We start from the raw sequence: 18,158 nt of genomic DNA on the forward strand, positions 1-18,158 counted from the left end.
GGCTAATCTAGACCAGACGAGAGTAGAGGCAAAACCTTTGTTTTGTTTTGGCTAGTGCTTGATTGGTGTAGCTATTCACAATTAGGTATCCAGTAGGTGAATATGATCATAATTTGCATTCTAACGTCGATCTGTAATGAACTTGTAAATTTATTTGCGTTCGAACTTGTGCGACCGTTACATGAAACCTAGCTAACTACCGGAAGGTAATGACGCTAAGATCAACACACTTTTTACGTGTGTCGCGCCAGTACCTTCCCGTAGTAAGCTGGGTCTCAGGTAGATTCGGGGCCGAGCCCTATTGTTGGCTAACTCTTTGCTATTAAAATATGGTTTTGATTCATTCTGATTCCAGGTTAATAGGCAACGTACATGAAGATAAGAATAGTTCGCCATCTACCTGGATATTCCTGCCATGACAGAGAGGGTGCAATCCGCAAAAGCGGATTTGGCCGGAATGCGAGTTGGGTCGCCACCGTCAGCTGAGAGGATTAAATGTCCCAGTATCTACCAGTGAAGAGGCAGCTCTCTTATAGTGTTGAGTTATTTTTTCCCACTCTTACACCCACCACCGACCCAGTCTAGCAATTATTTACAAATTCATTTCCTTAAGGAGGCTGATTTCACATTAAATCTAGATATGTTTGCGAAACGCCCCTCCATGAAAGAAAAGCCAAGAGCCATCTTTCCAGTTCCTACGATGCGTAACATTTGTGCTTCCCTACAATTTCGACCTTTCTTTTCTTCTTCTAGACATGAATAATACATTGGGGAAAAATAAGAGAACATTGTGATATATTTTATCGAGCTCAAGGGTTTCTCGAACGTTATTCCAACGCAGCTTTGCCGTGAAGCACGTAGTGTCATATCTGGAGCGTTTGCTTAGGCTGGATTTTATTAGTTAGTAGAAAGACTTTGATTCCTCATGATAACCATGTACGATCACCACACGAGGATTTTCAGGATTGTGAATTGGGATCTTTTCCCAGCAATCATCTGGTTTAATTTAGCATATTTGGTGGTAAACTTTTCATCGATTTGTTCGATTTTGATGGTTGCTGCCGGATTTTCACAATTGGTTCGCGTCTACTACGATTCTCTTTCCGTAAAACAAATCATTTGTATATCTTTGTTTTGCAATCAACTATCCCGTTAACAATTGTAATGATTTCAGATCGCACCAAAAGGGAAAGGAGTGGTAATCACGGGATGCGATTCTGGTTTCGGACATCAGTTAGCAGAAAAATTACATTCGATGGATTTCCACGTCTACGCTTGTTGCTTGGATGAAAAAAGCAGAGGATCTTTGATTCTGCATAGCATAGGAAAAATTACCGGTCGATTGCATGTTATTCACATGGACGTTAACAGCCAGAAAGATGTCGACAACGCTCGCCATTATGTGGAAAACTGTCTTCCGGAACATGGGCTATGGGCTATTGTTAACAATGCCGACCGCTACGACGTCGGATTTTTGGAATGGCTTCCAGTTGAAACCTACGAAACGGTAAATAGAAAAATGATTGTATCTCCTAATTTCATTATTCTTAAATCCGTCCTCATTTTAAAGTCATGCGGTGATTGTTCTTCTTTTTTAATTTGACGAAAGTGCGTTTTTCAATGACATTTTCAGCTCGCGTCGGTGAATTTGTTTGGTGCCATCCGAGTGACGAAAGCTTTTTTACCACTGGTCCGCAACAGCAGAGGAAGGATAGTTAATGTTTCCTCCATCCTGGGTCGCGTGGCAGCTCCGTTCTTGGGTGCTTACTGTATTACTAAACACGGAATTAATGCATTCTCCGACGTCCTCCGGCTCGAGATGAAATCTTTCGATGTTCACGTTATTACCGTTGAGCCAGGCAATTACCTTTCATCCGCCAACAGCGATTCCTGCAAAGAGGATTTGGTTCTTATGGCGAGACATATGTGGAACAGATTGGACGGGTCTCTTCAGAAAGACTATGAAAGAGACAGTTTAGAGAGACAACTTCGAATCGGTGAATTACTTCTAGAACTATCGGTAAGTAACATTTGACTTAAATGTAAATGTTCCATCCGAAATGCTACACCTTAATCAAATACCTTTATTTTACTAGAAACGAAACGGCGGTTTTGTTACAAACGCAATGACTGAAGCGCTTTACAGAGTACATCCTAAGAACCGCTATTTGGAAACTTCGATGTTCGACAAGTTCTTGACTATTATGATTTATTTCTTGCCTACTTCCTTGATTGACCGGCTGAGACTCATGTTCCACGCTAACTTACTAAGTGTTAATCGTTAAGGCTTGCATCTAATCTTGTTTACCTGTTAATTCTGTGACAAAACGTAGTAATTAGTTTCTTAACCACTGGCACCCCAGTTTAGAGGTGCCAATTGCAACTTCCGCGTAAGAAATTTACTGTTCTTGTTGACTGGATCGTAAAGAAGATTTTTTTTTCTATTCAATAATCCAAATTCATTAACATGGAAAATAGTTCTTCTACAAAATAAATGCAATAAAGGCAATACATACAGATTCGATACCTGTAGAAACGGAATTCGTTTTAAAAAGATGGACTTGCATTCAAAGTACAGGAATGACTCCATAAAACGCAGCTAAGCCATGAGACATACCAATGTTTACAACGGTGATTTTGCTCAAGATATAAAACATTTTTTTACCTTAATTCATTCAATGTTTGCTTTGGCTAGACGTGCATAGAAGGTTCGATATCATTTTTTTTTTGTTGTTACTTGACGTTAATGTCTAGACTTGTAATGAAGTTCAAGGCTTTCATGGAAGCGGACAACTGTTCCTGGAATTTTCACACATGTTACCTATTAAAGAAATTTCATAAGATTAAAATATGTGCCATATGTCATAATAAGTAGTTTCGGGTAATTTCGTCTTAGTACTAAAATGCTAATACAAGTTTTTTTAATGACATATACGCCTGTGACATACAGTGCATAAATAGCAAAGAAATTCTCGAAAAGGATTCATAATAGTTTGGGTTCTTCATCTGGATGATACAGATATTCATACGGTGCCCTGAAGGATTCCCAAACATACTGTCGAGCAAAGAAAAAAAAATGTTGCTTATCAGATTTCTTCAATGGCAGTTTTCACCGGCAGTCATTTGTTTCAACATCGCTTACATGATGGCAGATAGTTCTCCCCTTTTGTGCATTTTTTTCAGTGGAGTCGCTTTAGCGCAGTTGATTCATCGCTTCTACCATTCCATCTCTGTAAATCAGACATACTTCCTTTTAAAATGTTTCATTAAAAAAACTTTCCTTCCTCCTTCTTGGGCAATCTTTGGCTCATAGATTTCACCTAAGGATCGGGCTGTCCTAATCACCGGCTGTGATTCTGGATTTGGTCACCTATTAGCCGAGAGATTGCACGCAATGGAATTCACTGTATTCGCCTGTTGCCTGCAACATGAGAAAAGCGAAACTGCATTAGGTCTACTAAAACTTGGTGCAAAAACGGGACGGATGTATGTTATAAGAATGGACGTCACAAGCCAAGAAGATGTAGATAGAGCTCTCAGATTTGTGGAGGTACGTCTCCCGAAAAAAGGTCTCTGGGGCATCGTTAATAACGCTGGGCGATACAGGGCAGGATTTCTCGAATGGCTCTCAATGGAAACCCATGAAACGGTACTAACACGTTTCAGTTTTTCCAAAACAACCAGTCATTTTTTTTGCCTAAAAAAACATTTATTAGTTTAGGTGTCGTCAGTGAACGTGTTGGGCGTTATGCGTGTAACGAAAGCTTTTTTGCCACTCATTCGCAAGAGCCAAGGAAGGATAGTAAACGTTTCGTCAATTCTGGGCCGTGTGGCAGATCCTTTTCTAGGAGCCTATTGTATAAGCAAATTCGCACTTGAGGCCTTCTCCGAAATCCTTCGCTTTCAGATGGTGCCTTTTAATGTGAAGGTGAACACCATCGAGCCGGGCAACTTCTTGTCGGCCGTCAATATCACTGCGGGTATAGAAAGTATGAATGCCGCGACTCGTTCAACTTGGGATCAGTTGGATGAACCTGTGCGAAAAGATTACGGGAAGAATAGTTTAGAAAGACAACTTCGCATTGGCGAAATACTTCTAGCTTTATCGGTATAATCTTTTGCTATCGCTCTACATTCTCTTAAAACATAAAAAATTCTATTTTTTTTATAGGACAGAGATATAAGTTTTGTCATTAATGCGATGTCAGATGCTCTCGTTCGATTCCGTCCCAAAAAACGATATTTAGAAGCCACTCGATTGGATAAAACGCTTGCTTACTGTGTTCGGTATTTGCCTACCATGTTAACAAATCGCCTGAGACTTTTAATCCACAATCAGCTGCTCAATTTCTATGGTCAGTTTTTCTTTTTAGTCGCAAAACTGCATATGCTAACAGTTAAAAATACACTTCAAATAGGAAATGGGTATTAGATTACATCGTCATTGGGCCGATTTGGGACCATCGTCATCATATCATACGATGCATCTAGCAACACACTTGTGTGTGGACTAGATAAAAGAAAAAGATGGGGAACTGAGTTCGTGGAAAGATGTGATTAGCACTCGAGGGAGTCCACTGTTTTTCGGAAGTTTCACAGTAACCTAATTTACGGACCGGAATCGTCTCAAAGTCGACATCTGAGAAGTGAAAAAACGTTGAAGAAGAAGTAAAAACGCATTTTCTAGTTTAAAACGTCATTGAAACGAATTAAATTTTGTAGCCTATCTCATATATATAAATGTATATACACAGAAACTGAATTAGAATAAGTCTCGATTAGTGTTTAACCATGCAAGACGTTAGAGCATCTCTCCGGCCAACATTCGAACGAAGTAAAATGGGTTTTATGAAAGCTCTCAAGTGGCAATTTTTGCCAGCAGTGGTCTGTTTCAATTTGGCCTATTTGATTTCTTACCTATTCCCCTTTTGGTGCTTTATTTTGATCGTGAGTGGGTTAGCCCAGGTGATCTACGGCTACTACAATTCTATGTCCGTAAGTCATACGAATCAACTGTCTGTCCTTATTTTTTTTTACGTAATTCGTTTTTCTGACCTGATTTTTGTTTAACGGTTGATGGTAGATCTCGCCGCAAGGTCGAGGCGTGCTGATTACCGGATGCGATTCCGGCTTTGGACATCAGTTAGCAGAGAAGCTGCATTCGATGGATTTTACCGTCTTTGCCGGTTGCCGAGATGAAAAGAGTTACGGGGCATTAGGTTTGCAAAGCATAGGGAATGAAACTGGAAGGTTGCACGTTATCAAATTAGACGTTACCAGTAACGAAGATGTGAAGAAAGCTCGTGAATATGTCGAAAATCATCTTCCGGCCTTGGGGATGTGGGCTGTTGTCAATAATGCTGGTCGCTACATTGTTGGTTTCCTCGAATGGCTTGCCATGGAAGATTACAATAAGGTATTCTAATTTTCCAAGAAAAAAAAAATGTTCCATGATCTCTGAGTTATCATGTTCAGGTTGCAGCAGTTAATTTGTTTGGTGCTATACGTGTGACGAAAGAATTTTTACCACTCATCCGCAAGAGCCATGGGCGGGTTGTTAACGTCTCTTCCATCCTGGGTCGTATTCCAGACCCATTTTTGGGTGCTTACAGCATCACGAAATTCGCACTTGAAGCCTATTCGGACATTCTTCGTTTTGAAATGATCCCGTTTAATGTGAAAGTCAGCATGATTGAACCGGGTAACTTCTTGGCTGCTACAAATGTTCTTTCTGGAAAGGAAGGTTTGATTGCAATGGCCAACAAGACGTGGCACAAACTCGATGAATCCATCCAGAAAGACTATGGAAAAGAGACTTTCGACAGGCAGCTACGTATCGTAGAAATTCTTATGAAACTCTCGGTAAAATCTTGTGTTTTCCATGTATGCGTCTTTAAAATTTTACCTTTCGTCTTTTGTCTCGTTCGCAGGAAAGAGATAGTGGATCCGTCGTATCTGCTATGACAGATGCTGTGTATCGAGAATATCCCAAGCATCGCTATTTGGAAGCCAATCTAATTGATAAAGCTATGGCCTATTGCATCCAATTTGTGCCTACATCGTGGACTGACAGTCTGAGACTAGGATTCCAAAAACAGTTAATTAATCTGTATCGCTAAGGCACCGTCCTTCTGTTTCATTCAATAGGCAAACTATCCGGCGTATCCCCAGAATTGATTTCTACACAGAATGTTTTAGCTCTGAATTATTTTTGCATCTAGAAACTAAAAAAAAGTGAAAAACTATTAAAGACTCACCTGTTATGACTCGTGGTTGCTCCTTTCTTTGGAAAATTTTAGGGTCCACAGTGTCTTCTCTCTTATGGCCAAAGGTAATTGGTTGTTATTACCATTCGTAATTAGCAGCACTGGGTCCACTGAGTTGATCCTGTTCCCAAATGCCTTTGTGGACACGTTATTTAGAAACGCGCCAGGGTCAGGCCTGGGTGACATGTGACTGCTTTTGAAAACTTAACAGCACCTTAGGGTTTCAAGAAAAAGAAAAGAATATTCAGAAATGACGATTTACGTTAGAACATCCGATTACACTTGAAACACCACATAATTATGTTGGATCAACTTTCACGTCACAATTAGTAAACCGACCACCTGTTTACTTTTAGAAAAGATCACACCTTTTAGATTTTACCTTTAGAAAATGGTTATAGCATGGCCACCAAACAACTGAGATATCTGAGTTCAATTGTTAGATAGTCGAAATGGCGACTCAATTCGAGCAGAACAGAAAACCGAAAATGATTCGTTGGATAATGAGGACAGGATGGGTCAGAAAATTATTCTGCCTTCAGGAGATATCTGGCTGTTTCTTTCCTGATTTTTTCGTTCCACAACTTCAAAAATTATGCCTACAGATAATATGCAAGGACATGAGGGATGGGTGATCATTTTTAGGAAGGGTGGTCACTCTCATAGTCTCACTCGCCTCAAAATATACGACCACTCCGAGTGGCGGGAAAATTTTAGGACCGCTGCAACTTTTGTTCAAGGTTAACATTACTGCAGCCACATGGAGAAGAACTTTTCTTTTTAGCAAGTGAGAGGGAGGGGGTTAGAAAACAACCCTTTGCAAACCTAGCAGCGGCACAAAACATTTCCCGCCACTCGGGGGTCGGGGGGTCGGATATAAATGGAGGCGAGATGTACAATGTTCCATTCCAACAAAAGAATATCGCGACAGGCAGCTGGCCTCATGCACATGTCGATCCGTTTTTGTTTCTAATCAAGTTATCAACGACAGACAGTAGGCAGTAAAGGTATAAAAAAGCTTCTGAAATCAAGACAAATCATTTAATGTAAGGCTGATTTCCATTCACTAGATCTGTGCGATACTTGACTGAAATTTGACAGGACTAGCATTGCAAGTCAACTGGTGACGCAAGAAAGAAAAAATCTATATTTAACCTCAAGGACTAATAACGAAATATCGTTTACATTTTGGTTTAGCATAGCCGTTTTTTAGAGTGTGAAAGTTTTATTGTTGCAAAAGACAATGATTGATATTATTAGCAAATTGTGTTACTTGGTCAATTGCAACTATCTTTTAGGTCACCTAGCCAAAGAACTCAAATTGGCTGCTCAGTCTTTGAGATTCTTTGAAGCTAATAGGACGTTTTCGTCGCTTGCCCAGAATTAAAACGGTGAATTGAATTTTAAATAACATTTTCTTATCGGGAGTTTCAATTTTTGACTACTAAAAGACAAAGGCGATTGGTGAGTGAGATCATGGAACCATCACCTGCCGTAATTACTTTGCTGCTGGTTTTCTGGCTAAAAATAGTATCAACTTCCCTTTCATCAATCGAAGCGGATGACGTATTCTCTTCCGTCTCGAAAATGGAAGATCTAGTCCATCAAGAGAAGAAACTTGTCGACACAGTCGATTCGTTTCTGATTGAAGCCAAACAGCGACTTGCCATCGTTGAAGAGTAAGAATCTACTTTACTCCAAATTGTTCCATGAATTCGTCTATCATTTAAAATTAAATTTATTACAGTTACGTCACCACGTATCGGCAGGCAATAAAAGGAGAACTAAACTCGGCCTGGTTGGTGGCTAATCCCGTGGACGCTTATCATTTGGTTGACAAAGTTACAGCTTTCTATATTGTCTTTAAATTAATTCAATTTTTACTCATTTAATTTAGATTAAACGGTTCACCGTAGACTGGCGTACAACGGAACAGATTCTTCGTGATGTGTCTATCACCAGTAACGGTGCGTGATTCTTTCATTTTCCATATGTTACCGTAAATGTTAACCGCCTTCGTTACATTATCAAGATGTTTTTACGTATATTTAAGTGTACTTGCTAAAAGCTATAGACGTAAGCACATGACATTTTGTATGTGCACATTCAGATGCTTGTAATCACGTCATGATGTTGCGTGACAAATCAGTGTTCGCCGAGTCGCACGATTTGCATGGAGCTGCAATTGCACTCATTCGCCTTCAAGACACGTATAAACTTAACGTGACTGCGTTAGCCGACGGTCGTTATACTGGCGTGGATCAGTCGAAAGAACAAGGTTATCTCTCCGCTTTCCTTTCTTTTTTTAAAATAAATTGTATGCACAGCAAGGCAATCTCGGTCAGTTGATTCTGTTTCTATTTCGGGACGCTTATTTTTACATTTGAAAAAAGAACGTTACGCAAGTTAACTTATTCATTCGTCTATATTTAGACATTTTTTAAAAACAGCTTTTTTTTTCCCCCTACTAAATTATAGTGTTCCAAAGTCTGCAAGATTTAAGCAGTCGTGACTGCTTTTTTATAGCGCGGCACGCGTTTGCCGATGGATATTACGACACTGCCTTAGAATGGGGTGAGGCCGCACTACGTCAATTAGCTCGGGAGGAAGACAATGTTGGTCCAACGACCGAAATTCTTGGCTATGAAATCAAGCATTTCATGAACTATGCCAGTATTGTGGTATGTAATCGCAATTAATGTATCGAATAGCATTAATCTACCCTAATTCTTCTATAGCATGATGACGTTCTGGAGAAAAAAGGACCACTCGGCATGCATTGGCAGACTAATAGTAATCCAGTGAACAAAAAATTATTCCGATCGGGAAGTAGCGAGAAGTACGAAAGCCTCTCCGAGCAGAAATTCACGCCCAAGCTTTACCAACAACAGTATACTTTCTACAGTTTTAGATTGAATCCCGATTTTTATTGTTCTCTTTCTTACGTTTTTCGTACAGAAGCGAAGATGAACAAAACGAAAGCTACGAAAGGCTTTGTCGAGGAGAAAAACTAAGGGTTCGTAAATCGAATGCAATAAAGCCATCAAAACTTGGGAGCAATAACAGGCAACATTGTCCTTGATTAACACAATTACGTTTTACCATTTTCTGCAGACAGTGAAGATCGATGCAAGTTTACGATGCCATTTAGTGACCAGAGGTCATCCGGCTTTGTTGCTTCAACCGGCGAAAGTTGAACAACAATCTCTAGACCCAATGATCGTCGTTCTTCATGATTTGCTAACCGACCATCAAACGGACATTCTTCGTCAACTTGCAGAGCCTAAAGTAGACGTAATTTAAATGTCCACTATTTGTTTTTTAATGAGAGCATTTCTTTTAAACAGTTGGCTACATCCAGTCATCTGGGGCCGGACGGGACCTTTATTCGCAGTATGATTCGCACTAGTAAAAAGTAAATTTTAAAACTTGTGTCGTAAGTGAATAACTTTAATTTTTATCGATGTTTTGGTACAAGTGCCTGGTTAGAGGAGAATGAAAATGCTTCATTGCCAGCGATTCGACGTCGAATGGAAATAGTCACCGGTCTGATCTACACTCCCGAAACGGCCTCTGAACATTTTCAGGTTTCACTTTCAAAGTTCAATTTTCCAATAAAAAATCGATTGAGTTTTTTTAAATCAAAGGTGGCTAATTATGGCATCGGTGGCTTGTATAAGACACACACTGATAGCACAGTTAATCGCGAAGATACAGATCCTTGGATGTTACGCATTGGTGACAGAATTGCCACTTTAATGGTTTATGTAATTTGATGCGATTGTTTCGACCAATTGCATCAAAATAAAAATCCTTTTTACAAATATGTAGCTAACGGATGTGGAAGCTGGTGGAGCAACTGTTTTCCCAAACGCTGGAGTTACTTGCTGGCCACGAAAGGGATCGGCCGCCTTCTGGTGGAATTTGTACAAGAACGGAGAGCCGGATCTCACCACGGTACGACATACGGTTTAATTGTACTCCCGTCGACTTAAATAATTTAATTTTTCCTTGACAGATTCATGGAGCCTGTCCTGTTTTGCATGGTAGTAAATGGGTATCAAATAAATGGATTCGCCAAGTAGGTTTTGATGAATCTATACACATCGACTTGCAACTCCTATTTACTTTCTTTCTTTCGTTAACAGTACGATCAAATGTTTGTTGCAAAATGCGGGCTCCATTTTTTGGAAAAGTTTGATGCCCTAGTGCCTCACACTAGGGTATATGCAGACATGATGTCAAGAAACTAATCGCATTTCAACCGAAGCCATACAGATTAAACGCAGCCGGGTCGTAGTGGACATACGGCCCGCTAATTATGGTACATCTTAGACGTCACGCTATATAATATGATGTAACAGTTGTGAAAATTAATTTGGCTGGAAATATTATTTAAAAGAAAACATAAATTCGCTCCGTTCCATTTGATTAAACCGGACGAATAGCGAATGTGATGGCGGCTTATGAGATAACCGACTATTGATCGTTTTGCTCCCTTACTATTTTTTCACGACCTGGGTGTATAATATGAAGCGTCGTTGAATTTATTGATCCGACTACCCGGAACAAGTTCAACTTTTCCTTCAACTAAAAACCGCTAGATGGCTCTACCAGTTCTTATTTCAACCCAGCGAAAGTATATTTCCAACGCGTGTAGAGCTATATCTATACCACCACCAGTCCGTCCGCATTGTATTTTTTTTTTGCAGCTCATATGCCCAGCCAGGACAAAGGAAAAATAGCAAAAAAAAAAAAGAAAAAAGGTTTAGAGAAGCCAAAAGATTGCCCGGGCTGAGCGCTGCAGTGTAGCCCTGCAACCAATCATCAGCCTAAGATAACGACGAGAAACGTAACAGGGCAGGCCCCCGAGTTGGGTGCCCTGTGCGAAGATATTGAGCGCGGCCATGGTTGCGAACGGACGTGCGCGTCTTTCGGTGCGGATGTGATGCGCGTCAGCATCAGCTTTGCTCACTCGACAAGTGCCGACTGCCACCGCCGGAGTCGAATCTGTTTGGTACTGTGCCGCAGTCTTCTTCATTTTCCCGATGTGCGGCTTTAGTGCAGTTCGAACGCTGATTGTGAGACCTGTCGTGATTGAAGTTTCTTTATCGGGAAGCGATTCGGATTGTTTGACATTCTCCTTTAATCGGCCATCAAAAAGTGTGGAGAGAATCAATTCGAACAGCGTCACAAGTTTTGTTCGTACCCATCCAGCCCTTCCATCCGGCCTTAGCTTTTCAAAGAGCTGCCATAAGAAGGGGGTAGGGCTGGGGGTTCCGGGTTAACAAAAACCAATTTTTTTTTTTTTTTTTTGTTTTGTTTTGTTTTTGTTTTTTTTTTGTTTCATTTTTTTTTTTTTTTATTTGAGTTTGTAAATTTGTAAATTGTCGATTCAAATCTTTCAAAGTGGAGTTCCCTGAAGAATATTATCAACCGAACCACCACCACTTCGTCAGCCATCATCACACCAATCCCAAGATGTCGGACGACGATAAAGGTTTCGTTCTTTCACCGGAGGAGATTGAATGCCTCAAGGACCGAAAGTGGTGGTGTTTCCTCCTGTCGAGCATTTTTACCTTCCTGGCCGGCCTTCTGATTGTCCTAATATGGCGAGCCATGTCCATTATCTGTTGTCGCAAAGACCCATCTCCCGAATACAGTCAGAGTGATCTGAAGCAGCAGAATCTACCGAAACCACCGCGGCAAGCCAAGGAAGAGTTTGAAGGCACATTCGTCACTGACGCTAAAGATTGGGCCGGCGAGCTCATCTCCGGACAGACCACGACTGGACGCATTTTAGTAAGTCCTTCATCCCCCATCAACACTTTTATTTTTTAAATCGTGCAAAACAAATAGAGCCACGTTTTTTTTGTTTGTTTGAAGGGGAGGCACGTACGCGAGCGCTTATTAAAATTTCGTTGGGGGTGGGTGGTTAAAAAGTTCATCGTCGGCTTCGATGTAAGTCAAATGAGCCAAATAAAAAAAAAAAAAACGGCAAACTTTTTTGACGATGCTACACGTAACAATGGTGTAGCGTGTCAAAGTAGCATGTCTTTGTCTTCGTTAGGTCACGACACATGAAAATCCACTTGAATTTCCTCTTGCCTATAGCCAATCCCAGCCAGATCGGCGCCTATAGCAACCGTGAAGCCAATTTACGAGCTAATGGAAATATCTATAAGCACACAGACACACACACACACACACACACACACACACACGATCCTGGGTATGTATATAAGTATATAGTCCTAATGGCCGAATATTGGGAAACCCGAGCAAGATACACACACATGGAATACGAACACAAAGAAAGGAACAGCAAAAAAAAAAAAAAAAAATCATCTCGGAATGACATGGATGAATATTTCTTATTGATCGATAGGCAGATCGATAATTTTTATTTTCTCTTGGTTGCTTTGCAAGTTCTGCCTATTTGGCTATGAGAATTCAGCGTATGCTGCCGATATCGGGAGCATGATCGCTTGTACTTTGGGGACCCGTATAGTATTTTAAATTCAACCCCGCCCTTTCTATCTTATATACACTGTTTGGGTGTCCTATTCTCTCTGAAATTCGTTTTTCAATTGTGCAGACATTTTGAGGTGAATGTGATATACGTTTTTATTCGGTTGACGAGTGCCAGTGATGCGAGAATAAGAAAGTTGGCAAAAGGAAGTCTAAATATTGGCACCTTGGATGTTGGAAGGGTTTCCCATCGGAGAACGGGGACTGTACACACATACTACTCAGTGTGTAAGGTCTGTGTGTGCGTGTGTGGTGTCCCAATCAATACTGCGTCAGCTGTTCCACACCCCGTAAACGTAAAGAGAGCAACATAACGCAGGGGGGTTTATTCGTTCAACCAAAATACACAAAGCCAGCTGGAGAACTATATCACGTTGGTGAAATGGGTTTTTAAGAAGGATATACGTAGGTGGTAAACTACATACAATAGCCAGAGAATATAAGGTCAATTCAATGTGCAAGTTAAGGTAGAAAAAAGTGGACCTCGAAATTAAATGGTTTAAATTTTGATCGGCCGAGTCGTACCCGAATCGATCTTATCGATCGCAATGTCTTTTATGGGGAAAAAACAAAACAAACATTTCTTTAATTCAAAGTGATGAAAAGTCTGCCGTGAAAAACAGAAATCAAATGTTGCTTTGAACCTTGCAGTTTTGATATCTTTTTTCATTAGCAATTGAAATCGAGAAAGAGATGGTCGAATCAAATATTGTCGTTTGATCTATTTCGCCTGACGTCGTATCTCGTTCAATTTCAAAGTTCGACGAACTCTAAGGCAAATTATTATTACAATTTTTTTAAATAGCGCAATCATCATCGTCTTGAACTAAACGTCCTTTTAAAGACCGTAAACGTGTTCGCTTATTCCCTTCGTCTCTTCTTTCCGGCTCGGCCTACCGGCCTGATGACTAAGTAGATGCATCTCTTTTCGCTCCTCGTCCAGTCTCAAATTTTAGACTGGTCGTGTGTGCTGCTGGGCCGCAAGCGCGACATCGATTGATCCGCAAGAGCTCGCGAGCGCGCACAGAATCTTGAAACGTTTTCGCTAGGCTACGCGCAGGAAAGGCGGAGTTGTACAAGTGGAACTCAAATATACAAAAAAAAAAAGAAAAGAAGAGATAGAGGTCAATGCCTTTTGCTATACACACGGTCACCAAGACAACTGCTTTATGGGCGAGCAAAACGCAGAAGAGCCTACGAAAAAAACAAAACAAACAACCACACTCACGTAAAAATAAGAAAAAGGCTAACACAAATCATGTGGAGATGGAGAGATTATGTTGATCATGTCGGGGCAAGGGCATGACATCGACTTGAGAAAATGTCCCGCACATGAAGGCCTACAAATTCTAGTGTACACTACACACAAGATGGTTGGCTTCCTTTATATATACATCATATATAGCAGTTTTCTTCTTCTGGGTTTAATGTAAGTTTCGTGGTGCACGTGAAGTAGACAGCAAGGCATCGTTTGGGGAGAGGGGGGGGGTGGTTATGAAATGCACGAATCAATACCGGTGCCTGATCGGACTGGACCTGTCCAGGCCAACCCTTGCACGCGATCTTTGTGACGGTGTTTTACGCTCTAGGATGAGCGGATCACTCGTGAAATCTTCTTACTGTTCATTGTAAGTGTGCCCAATAAATCGGGTATATTTGAGCTGCATTTTCTATCGTCGACTCGATCGGAAGGCCCCATTCAGTATTGGGAATATAGATGGCCCTCCGCTTTATTCTTTACGCCGTATATACAACTGCCACCAGTTTTTTTACTGTGGAGCTCTTCATTCAAATGGTATAGACGATATTCATCGGATAACTCGATAAAGGCGTGGCGATACAAACAACTTTTCATATAAACTTTGCCCGTGTACGAGAGTGAGCTTCTCAATGGGACCCTTAAGATGTTTATAAGGCTTAGTTTAATGGCGCGTTACAGCGTAAGAGTAAGCCAAGATTTTTCTTTTGGTGTTATCAAATAGCTCAGCCCTTTTTTCTTCTTCGGGGGGCTTATTAACATTACATGGCAGTCAACAGATCTGGAAAAAGAACTTGAAAAAAAAAAAAGGTTGATTCTTGTATTCCGTTTCCCTCTGACTTTACGCCAGTCCAGCTGATGAAAATAGAACTTTCTGGCCGTGTTCCTCATTTCTCACGTGTTCCAGCTGGTTACATTTTAAGCCTTTTATTTGTCCTTCCTCCCCACGCAACCAAATGAAAGATAGTCGACGTTAATTTTCATCTCTTTATAGACACAGCATTAAACGAATTCTATGGAACCCAATTTTTATCTCTCATCAAATGTCTTCCGCTGCGCTAGCGAATTATTCCCCCAGTTGATTTTAGCAGCGATTCTGAACGATGGACCACTGTCTTTAATGATTATACAGACGAGTTTGAAGAGCCTCGCTGGGGTTGTCATTGTTTATGCGCCGCTGCTTCTCACCTTTGCCCTTGCTCCACCCCTCTTCACATCCTTGTTCCGTTATTCCGGTTAAAAAGAGCGCACACTATCCGCTAGATTGGTTACGACACCAACATCCAATTGCGAGTAACTGCGGTGAGAAAAAAAAAACGGCACCAGAGTTGGTGGGTCGTACATACGAAAAGAAACGAGCAAAGTCATTGAATGTAATCAATCCAGCGACTAGGCTAGTAGGACGCCAGTGTATGTGTGTGTCTATAGGGTGAACGGGTTGCCATGGAGACCCGAGCCATGAGTGTGTCGTGATAGAGATGTATCCGAGCTCCCCCCCTTCCGGCTTCCTCCCCGTGCTGCAGAGTTGCCTTTATCATTGATTTTTGACTCAGTTGGACTTGCACACGCTCAACTTACTGGCCCTTCTTTCATTCTGCGTTATCATTATCAGACTAGAAAAATGAAATGATTAGATACACCACACCTGGTTTTATTCAATTATTTCAAGCAATCACTGCGTTGGTCGTTAAAAAAGCTGCTACACACACACACAGACGCTGGGGGTGCGATAGTAGTACGCATGTCTCCGTCGTTACAAGAGCAAAAACAGCTCATCTCGAAATAGTTTCGTTTCGGAATAGTATATAGATCCAGCAGACATTCTCTCTTTTATTTTTTTTTTGCTTTTACGCAATGCTCCTCGCTTTCTTTTTTTTTCTCGATAGAACTGCGAGCGCCACTCGGCGGATAGGCCAACTGATTGCCTTTCAGAGGAGAAAGAAAATTGTTTTTCTGCTCTCAAAAAACTTTAAAAAAAGCGAAATCTTTTTCGATCAATTCAAAATGAATTGACTGTACACGACCAACAAGATCATTGGCTCGATCAATGGCCAACTTTTTCTTTTTTTTTTAAATCTTCCAATTTAATTTTGATGGAGGAACATCCTTCTCTCATTTTGTGTCTATACCCCCCCGTATAGGCAAACAAACGATGCCAATTCTTATGCCTTTTTTTTTGTTCCGCCCGTTGCGGATGCGATCCAGTCTTTGTTGTCCCGGACCGTCTATACACAAGTACTGCGTTCTGTGCCTCTCAGCGCTCTTCTCTTTTCACGAAAAAGAAGAAAAGTGGGTGGTTAACATTAAGCGCTGCGTCTTTGATTTCAAGTCCGCAGCACTCGTGGCGCGCCTGCAGTGGTTATTACGTTGGATGGTTGAAAAAGAAGGAAAACTCGATGCAAACAAAATAGAATGGAAGCCTTAAGAACGTTGCCATATTTCGTACGTATATAAGGAATAATCGCTGCGAGGATTATCAATAACATTCTTCCATAAGAAAAAGTGCCAATAACCAACATTTTGGCACTCAAAACCGGAGGATAACCGACGGCTGCTTTTCGTTCTAACGAACAAAAACAAAAACTAAAGGCTTCGTCCTACATACTTAAAGAAATCCCGCCTAGACTTAACCATGATCGATCCGAGCGTGTGCTGGGGCCGTATCGGCACGATAACGGGTCAACAGAGGCCTTGATTAAATATTGGCCGAGAAATACGAGGTCAAATGTATGAACGTCCATCATCGAAAAACAGGGATTTTTAAAAAGTTTGATAAATGATGTGAGTTTTTCTAATGAAAAAGCGTAGGCTCCGGCTAACCGGTCCAATTACTTGTGCGTTACCAAAGAAGCCATCGCCCTCCTTTATACTCTATTATGTGATTTACAAGTAAACCGGAAAGAAATATGCTGCAAGAACGAAGAAAAAATCTTTCAATCATCAAGGTATTGTTGTGAGGCTTCTCCTGGAACCAACGATTTTTCGTTGTCGTCGTCTTGCATCTTGAAAAAAAAACCTCGCAGACCTTTCGATTGCTTGATGCCATGATGGACTCGCTCTTGTCCTCGCAATCCTGTGAGAGAGCGAACAAGAGCCGATCTTGAGACCTTAAAAAATATGGTGCTGAGGGGCACTCTCACATAACTTTTTTGTATGTAAGGTTTGTCCGTGACGGAGTGCAACCTTCCATTGGCAGTGCGCTATTCACTTACGAAGGCAAGCCCCTTCTGTTTTATATGCCTGGCCATCGAAAAGTTGGGGAGCTGCTGGTATTGATCGAGGCCAAGAGGTCCTGGATGATGCCATTTGATGGAATGCGACGTCAGCAAGGCTGTCTGTGTATATATGTATATATATATATATATACATGCTGGATATATATTTACTCTCCAGCCGTCGGAGTTCAAACGATCTGGGATGTAATTCATCACAATCATCAATCCCTCTCTTCTATAGATATACGGCCACACCCAACCGTCCGGCTATATCATCAAGCCTTTGATGTATATAGAAGGGAAAACCTATGGTATAGTCTAAAAGAAGGAGCGCAGTAATGCAAAGACTATTGAGTTACAACGGTGAGTGCCAAGCGTTCAGCTATGACGACTTCTGTTCCCATCTTCAAAGGGACTTCACACCGGCGAAGCCTTTTTTTCTCTTGCGTTCTGTATAAGAAATCAAGGAGAATGTCATCATCGCTGTGCGTTAGATTTAAAGGTAATATACTATACCAAAGAAATGGCGTTGTAATATGGAACAATGTCGCAGCTGTTCTTTGATATCAAACAACATTTCAACATGTCGAAAACAATTGAAAAAGGAAAAGCAATTGAGAAAGAGCACATCATACCAGCAAAAGTGAAGTATACGAAAATATAGATAAGCAAACTATATATTGAAGAGATTTGACAGCCAACAAACTGAGCGGGTTCTTTACGAGAAACATAAAAAAGAAAAAGGAAAGAAAAAAAGAGGATAAAAAAAAGATAAATCCTTTGGCTCACCGTTCGAATATACATGTAGTATAGGCTATACACTTGACGTTGTATATATTTCGCTGCGGTTAACTTGGCGTGTAAAAGGATCCGGGGACTGTCTATAAG

The 18,158-nt window shown here is 40.9% G+C and overlaps 5 protein-coding genes across 6 annotated transcripts in view; all 5 read left to right on the plus strand.

Annotated features, from left to right (window-relative positions):
• The first annotated feature begins 359 nt into the window (after positions 1-359).
• On the plus strand, positions 360-2,596 carry LOC116932852 (D-beta-hydroxybutyrate dehydrogenase, mitochondrial). Its single transcript, XM_032940749.2, has 4 exons — positions 360-1,105; positions 1,175-1,507; positions 1,634-2,020; positions 2,097-2,596. The coding sequence occupies exons 1-4, from the start codon at positions 926-928 to the stop codon at positions 2,283-2,285; spliced, it is 1,089 nt and encodes a 362-aa protein (XP_032796640.1). The 5' UTR covers positions 360-925; the 3' UTR covers positions 2,286-2,596.
• Positions 2,597-3,145: 549 nt separating this feature from the next.
• LOC116932413 (D-beta-hydroxybutyrate dehydrogenase, mitochondrial) lies at positions 3,146-4,491 on the plus strand. Its single transcript, XM_032940206.1, has 5 exons — positions 3,146-3,232; positions 3,314-3,649; positions 3,722-4,108; positions 4,172-4,287; positions 4,419-4,491. Exons 1-5 carry the CDS (start codon positions 3,146-3,148, stop codon positions 4,489-4,491), a joined length of 999 nt encoding a protein of 332 aa, XP_032796097.1.
• LOC116932851 (D-beta-hydroxybutyrate dehydrogenase, mitochondrial) lies at positions 4,450-6,245 on the plus strand. The gene is made up of 4 exons (XM_032940747.2): positions 4,450-4,995; positions 5,084-5,416; positions 5,476-5,862; positions 5,931-6,245. The coding sequence occupies exons 1-4, from the start codon at positions 4,792-4,794 to the stop codon at positions 6,117-6,119; spliced, it is 1,113 nt and encodes a 370-aa protein (XP_032796638.2). The 5' UTR covers positions 4,450-4,791; the 3' UTR covers positions 6,120-6,245.
• An 881-nt stretch (positions 6,246-7,126) lies between these two features.
• LOC116932850 (prolyl 4-hydroxylase subunit alpha-2) lies at positions 7,127-10,678 on the plus strand. 2 transcript variants are annotated; one of them, XM_032940744.2, is made up of 17 exons: positions 7,127-7,273; positions 7,337-7,480; positions 7,565-7,657; positions 7,718-7,945; positions 8,014-8,098; positions 8,164-8,233; positions 8,377-8,544; positions 8,745-8,947; positions 9,005-9,156; positions 9,225-9,282; positions 9,381-9,554; positions 9,614-9,681; positions 9,745-9,853; positions 9,914-10,033; positions 10,098-10,223; positions 10,285-10,347; positions 10,415-10,678. In XM_032940744.2, exons 4-17 carry the CDS (start codon positions 7,743-7,745, stop codon positions 10,517-10,519), a joined length of 1,704 nt encoding a protein of 567 aa, XP_032796635.2. In that variant the 5' UTR covers positions 7,127-7,273; positions 7,337-7,480; positions 7,565-7,657; positions 7,718-7,742; the 3' UTR covers positions 10,520-10,678. The 2 variants fall into 2 exon arrangements, with proteins under 2 accessions (XP_032796635.2, XP_032796634.2); XM_032940743.2 differs by having other exon boundaries at positions 7,337-7,657.
• Positions 10,679-11,160: 482 nt separating this feature from the next.
• LOC116931518 (calcium-activated potassium channel slowpoke) overlaps positions 11,161-18,158 on the plus strand; it is a 28,811-nt gene continuing 21,813 nt past the window's right edge. The window contains exon 1 of the mRNA XM_045180140.1: positions 11,161-12,068. Within this exon, the coding sequence (XP_045036075.1) occupies positions 11,748-12,068 (321 nt within the window). The 5' untranslated portion in view covers positions 11,161-11,747. The remainder of the gene's footprint in view (positions 12,069-18,158) is intronic.

Source organism: Daphnia magna, linkage group LG10, assembly GCF_020631705.1.
Source record: "Daphnia magna isolate NIES linkage group LG10, ASM2063170v1.1, whole genome shotgun sequence".
NCBI classification, from domain to species: Eukaryota; Metazoa; Arthropoda; class Branchiopoda; order Diplostraca; family Daphniidae; genus Daphnia; species Daphnia magna.

Coding starts and splice junctions, on each gene's coding strand:
- LOC116932851 (XM_032940747.2), top strand. CDS start 4,792: ATGCAAGACGTTAGAGCATCTCTCCGGCCAACATTCGAACGAAGTAAA. Junction 5,417..5,475: donor CCATGGAAGATTACAATAAG/GTATTCTAATTT, acceptor TATCATGTTCAG/GTTGCAGCAGTTAATTTGTT. Junction 5,863..5,930: donor AAATTCTTATGAAACTCTCG/GTAAAATCTTGT, acceptor TCTCGTTCGCAG/GAAAGAGATAGTGGATCCGT.
- LOC116932850 (XM_032940743.2), top strand. CDS start 7,743: ATGGAACCATCACCTGCCGTAATTACTTTGCTGCTGGTTTTCTGGCTA. Junction 8,234..8,376: donor TGTGTCTATCACCAGTAACG/GTGCGTGATTCT, acceptor GTGCACATTCAG/ATGCTTGTAATCACGTCATG. Junction 10,034..10,097: donor TTGCCACTTTAATGGTTTAT/GTAATTTGATGC, acceptor ACAAATATGTAG/CTAACGGATGTGGAAGCTGG.
- LOC116932413 (XM_032940206.1), top strand. CDS start 3,146: ATGGCAGATAGTTCTCCCCTTTTGTGCATTTTTTTCAGTGGAGTCGCT. Junction 3,233..3,313: donor GCTTCTACCATTCCATCTCT/GTAAATCAGACA, acceptor TTTGGCTCATAG/ATTTCACCTAAGGATCGGGC. Junction 4,109..4,171: donor AAATACTTCTAGCTTTATCG/GTATAATCTTTT, acceptor TTTTTTTTATAG/GACAGAGATATAAGTTTTGT.
- LOC116932852 (XM_032940749.2), top strand. CDS start 926: ATGATAACCATGTACGATCACCACACGAGGATTTTCAGGATTGTGAAT. Junction 1,106..1,174: donor TCTACTACGATTCTCTTTCC/GTAAAACAAATC, acceptor TAATGATTTCAG/ATCGCACCAAAAGGGAAAGG. Junction 2,021..2,096: donor AATTACTTCTAGAACTATCG/GTAAGTAACATT, acceptor TTATTTTACTAG/AAACGAAACGGCGGTTTTGT.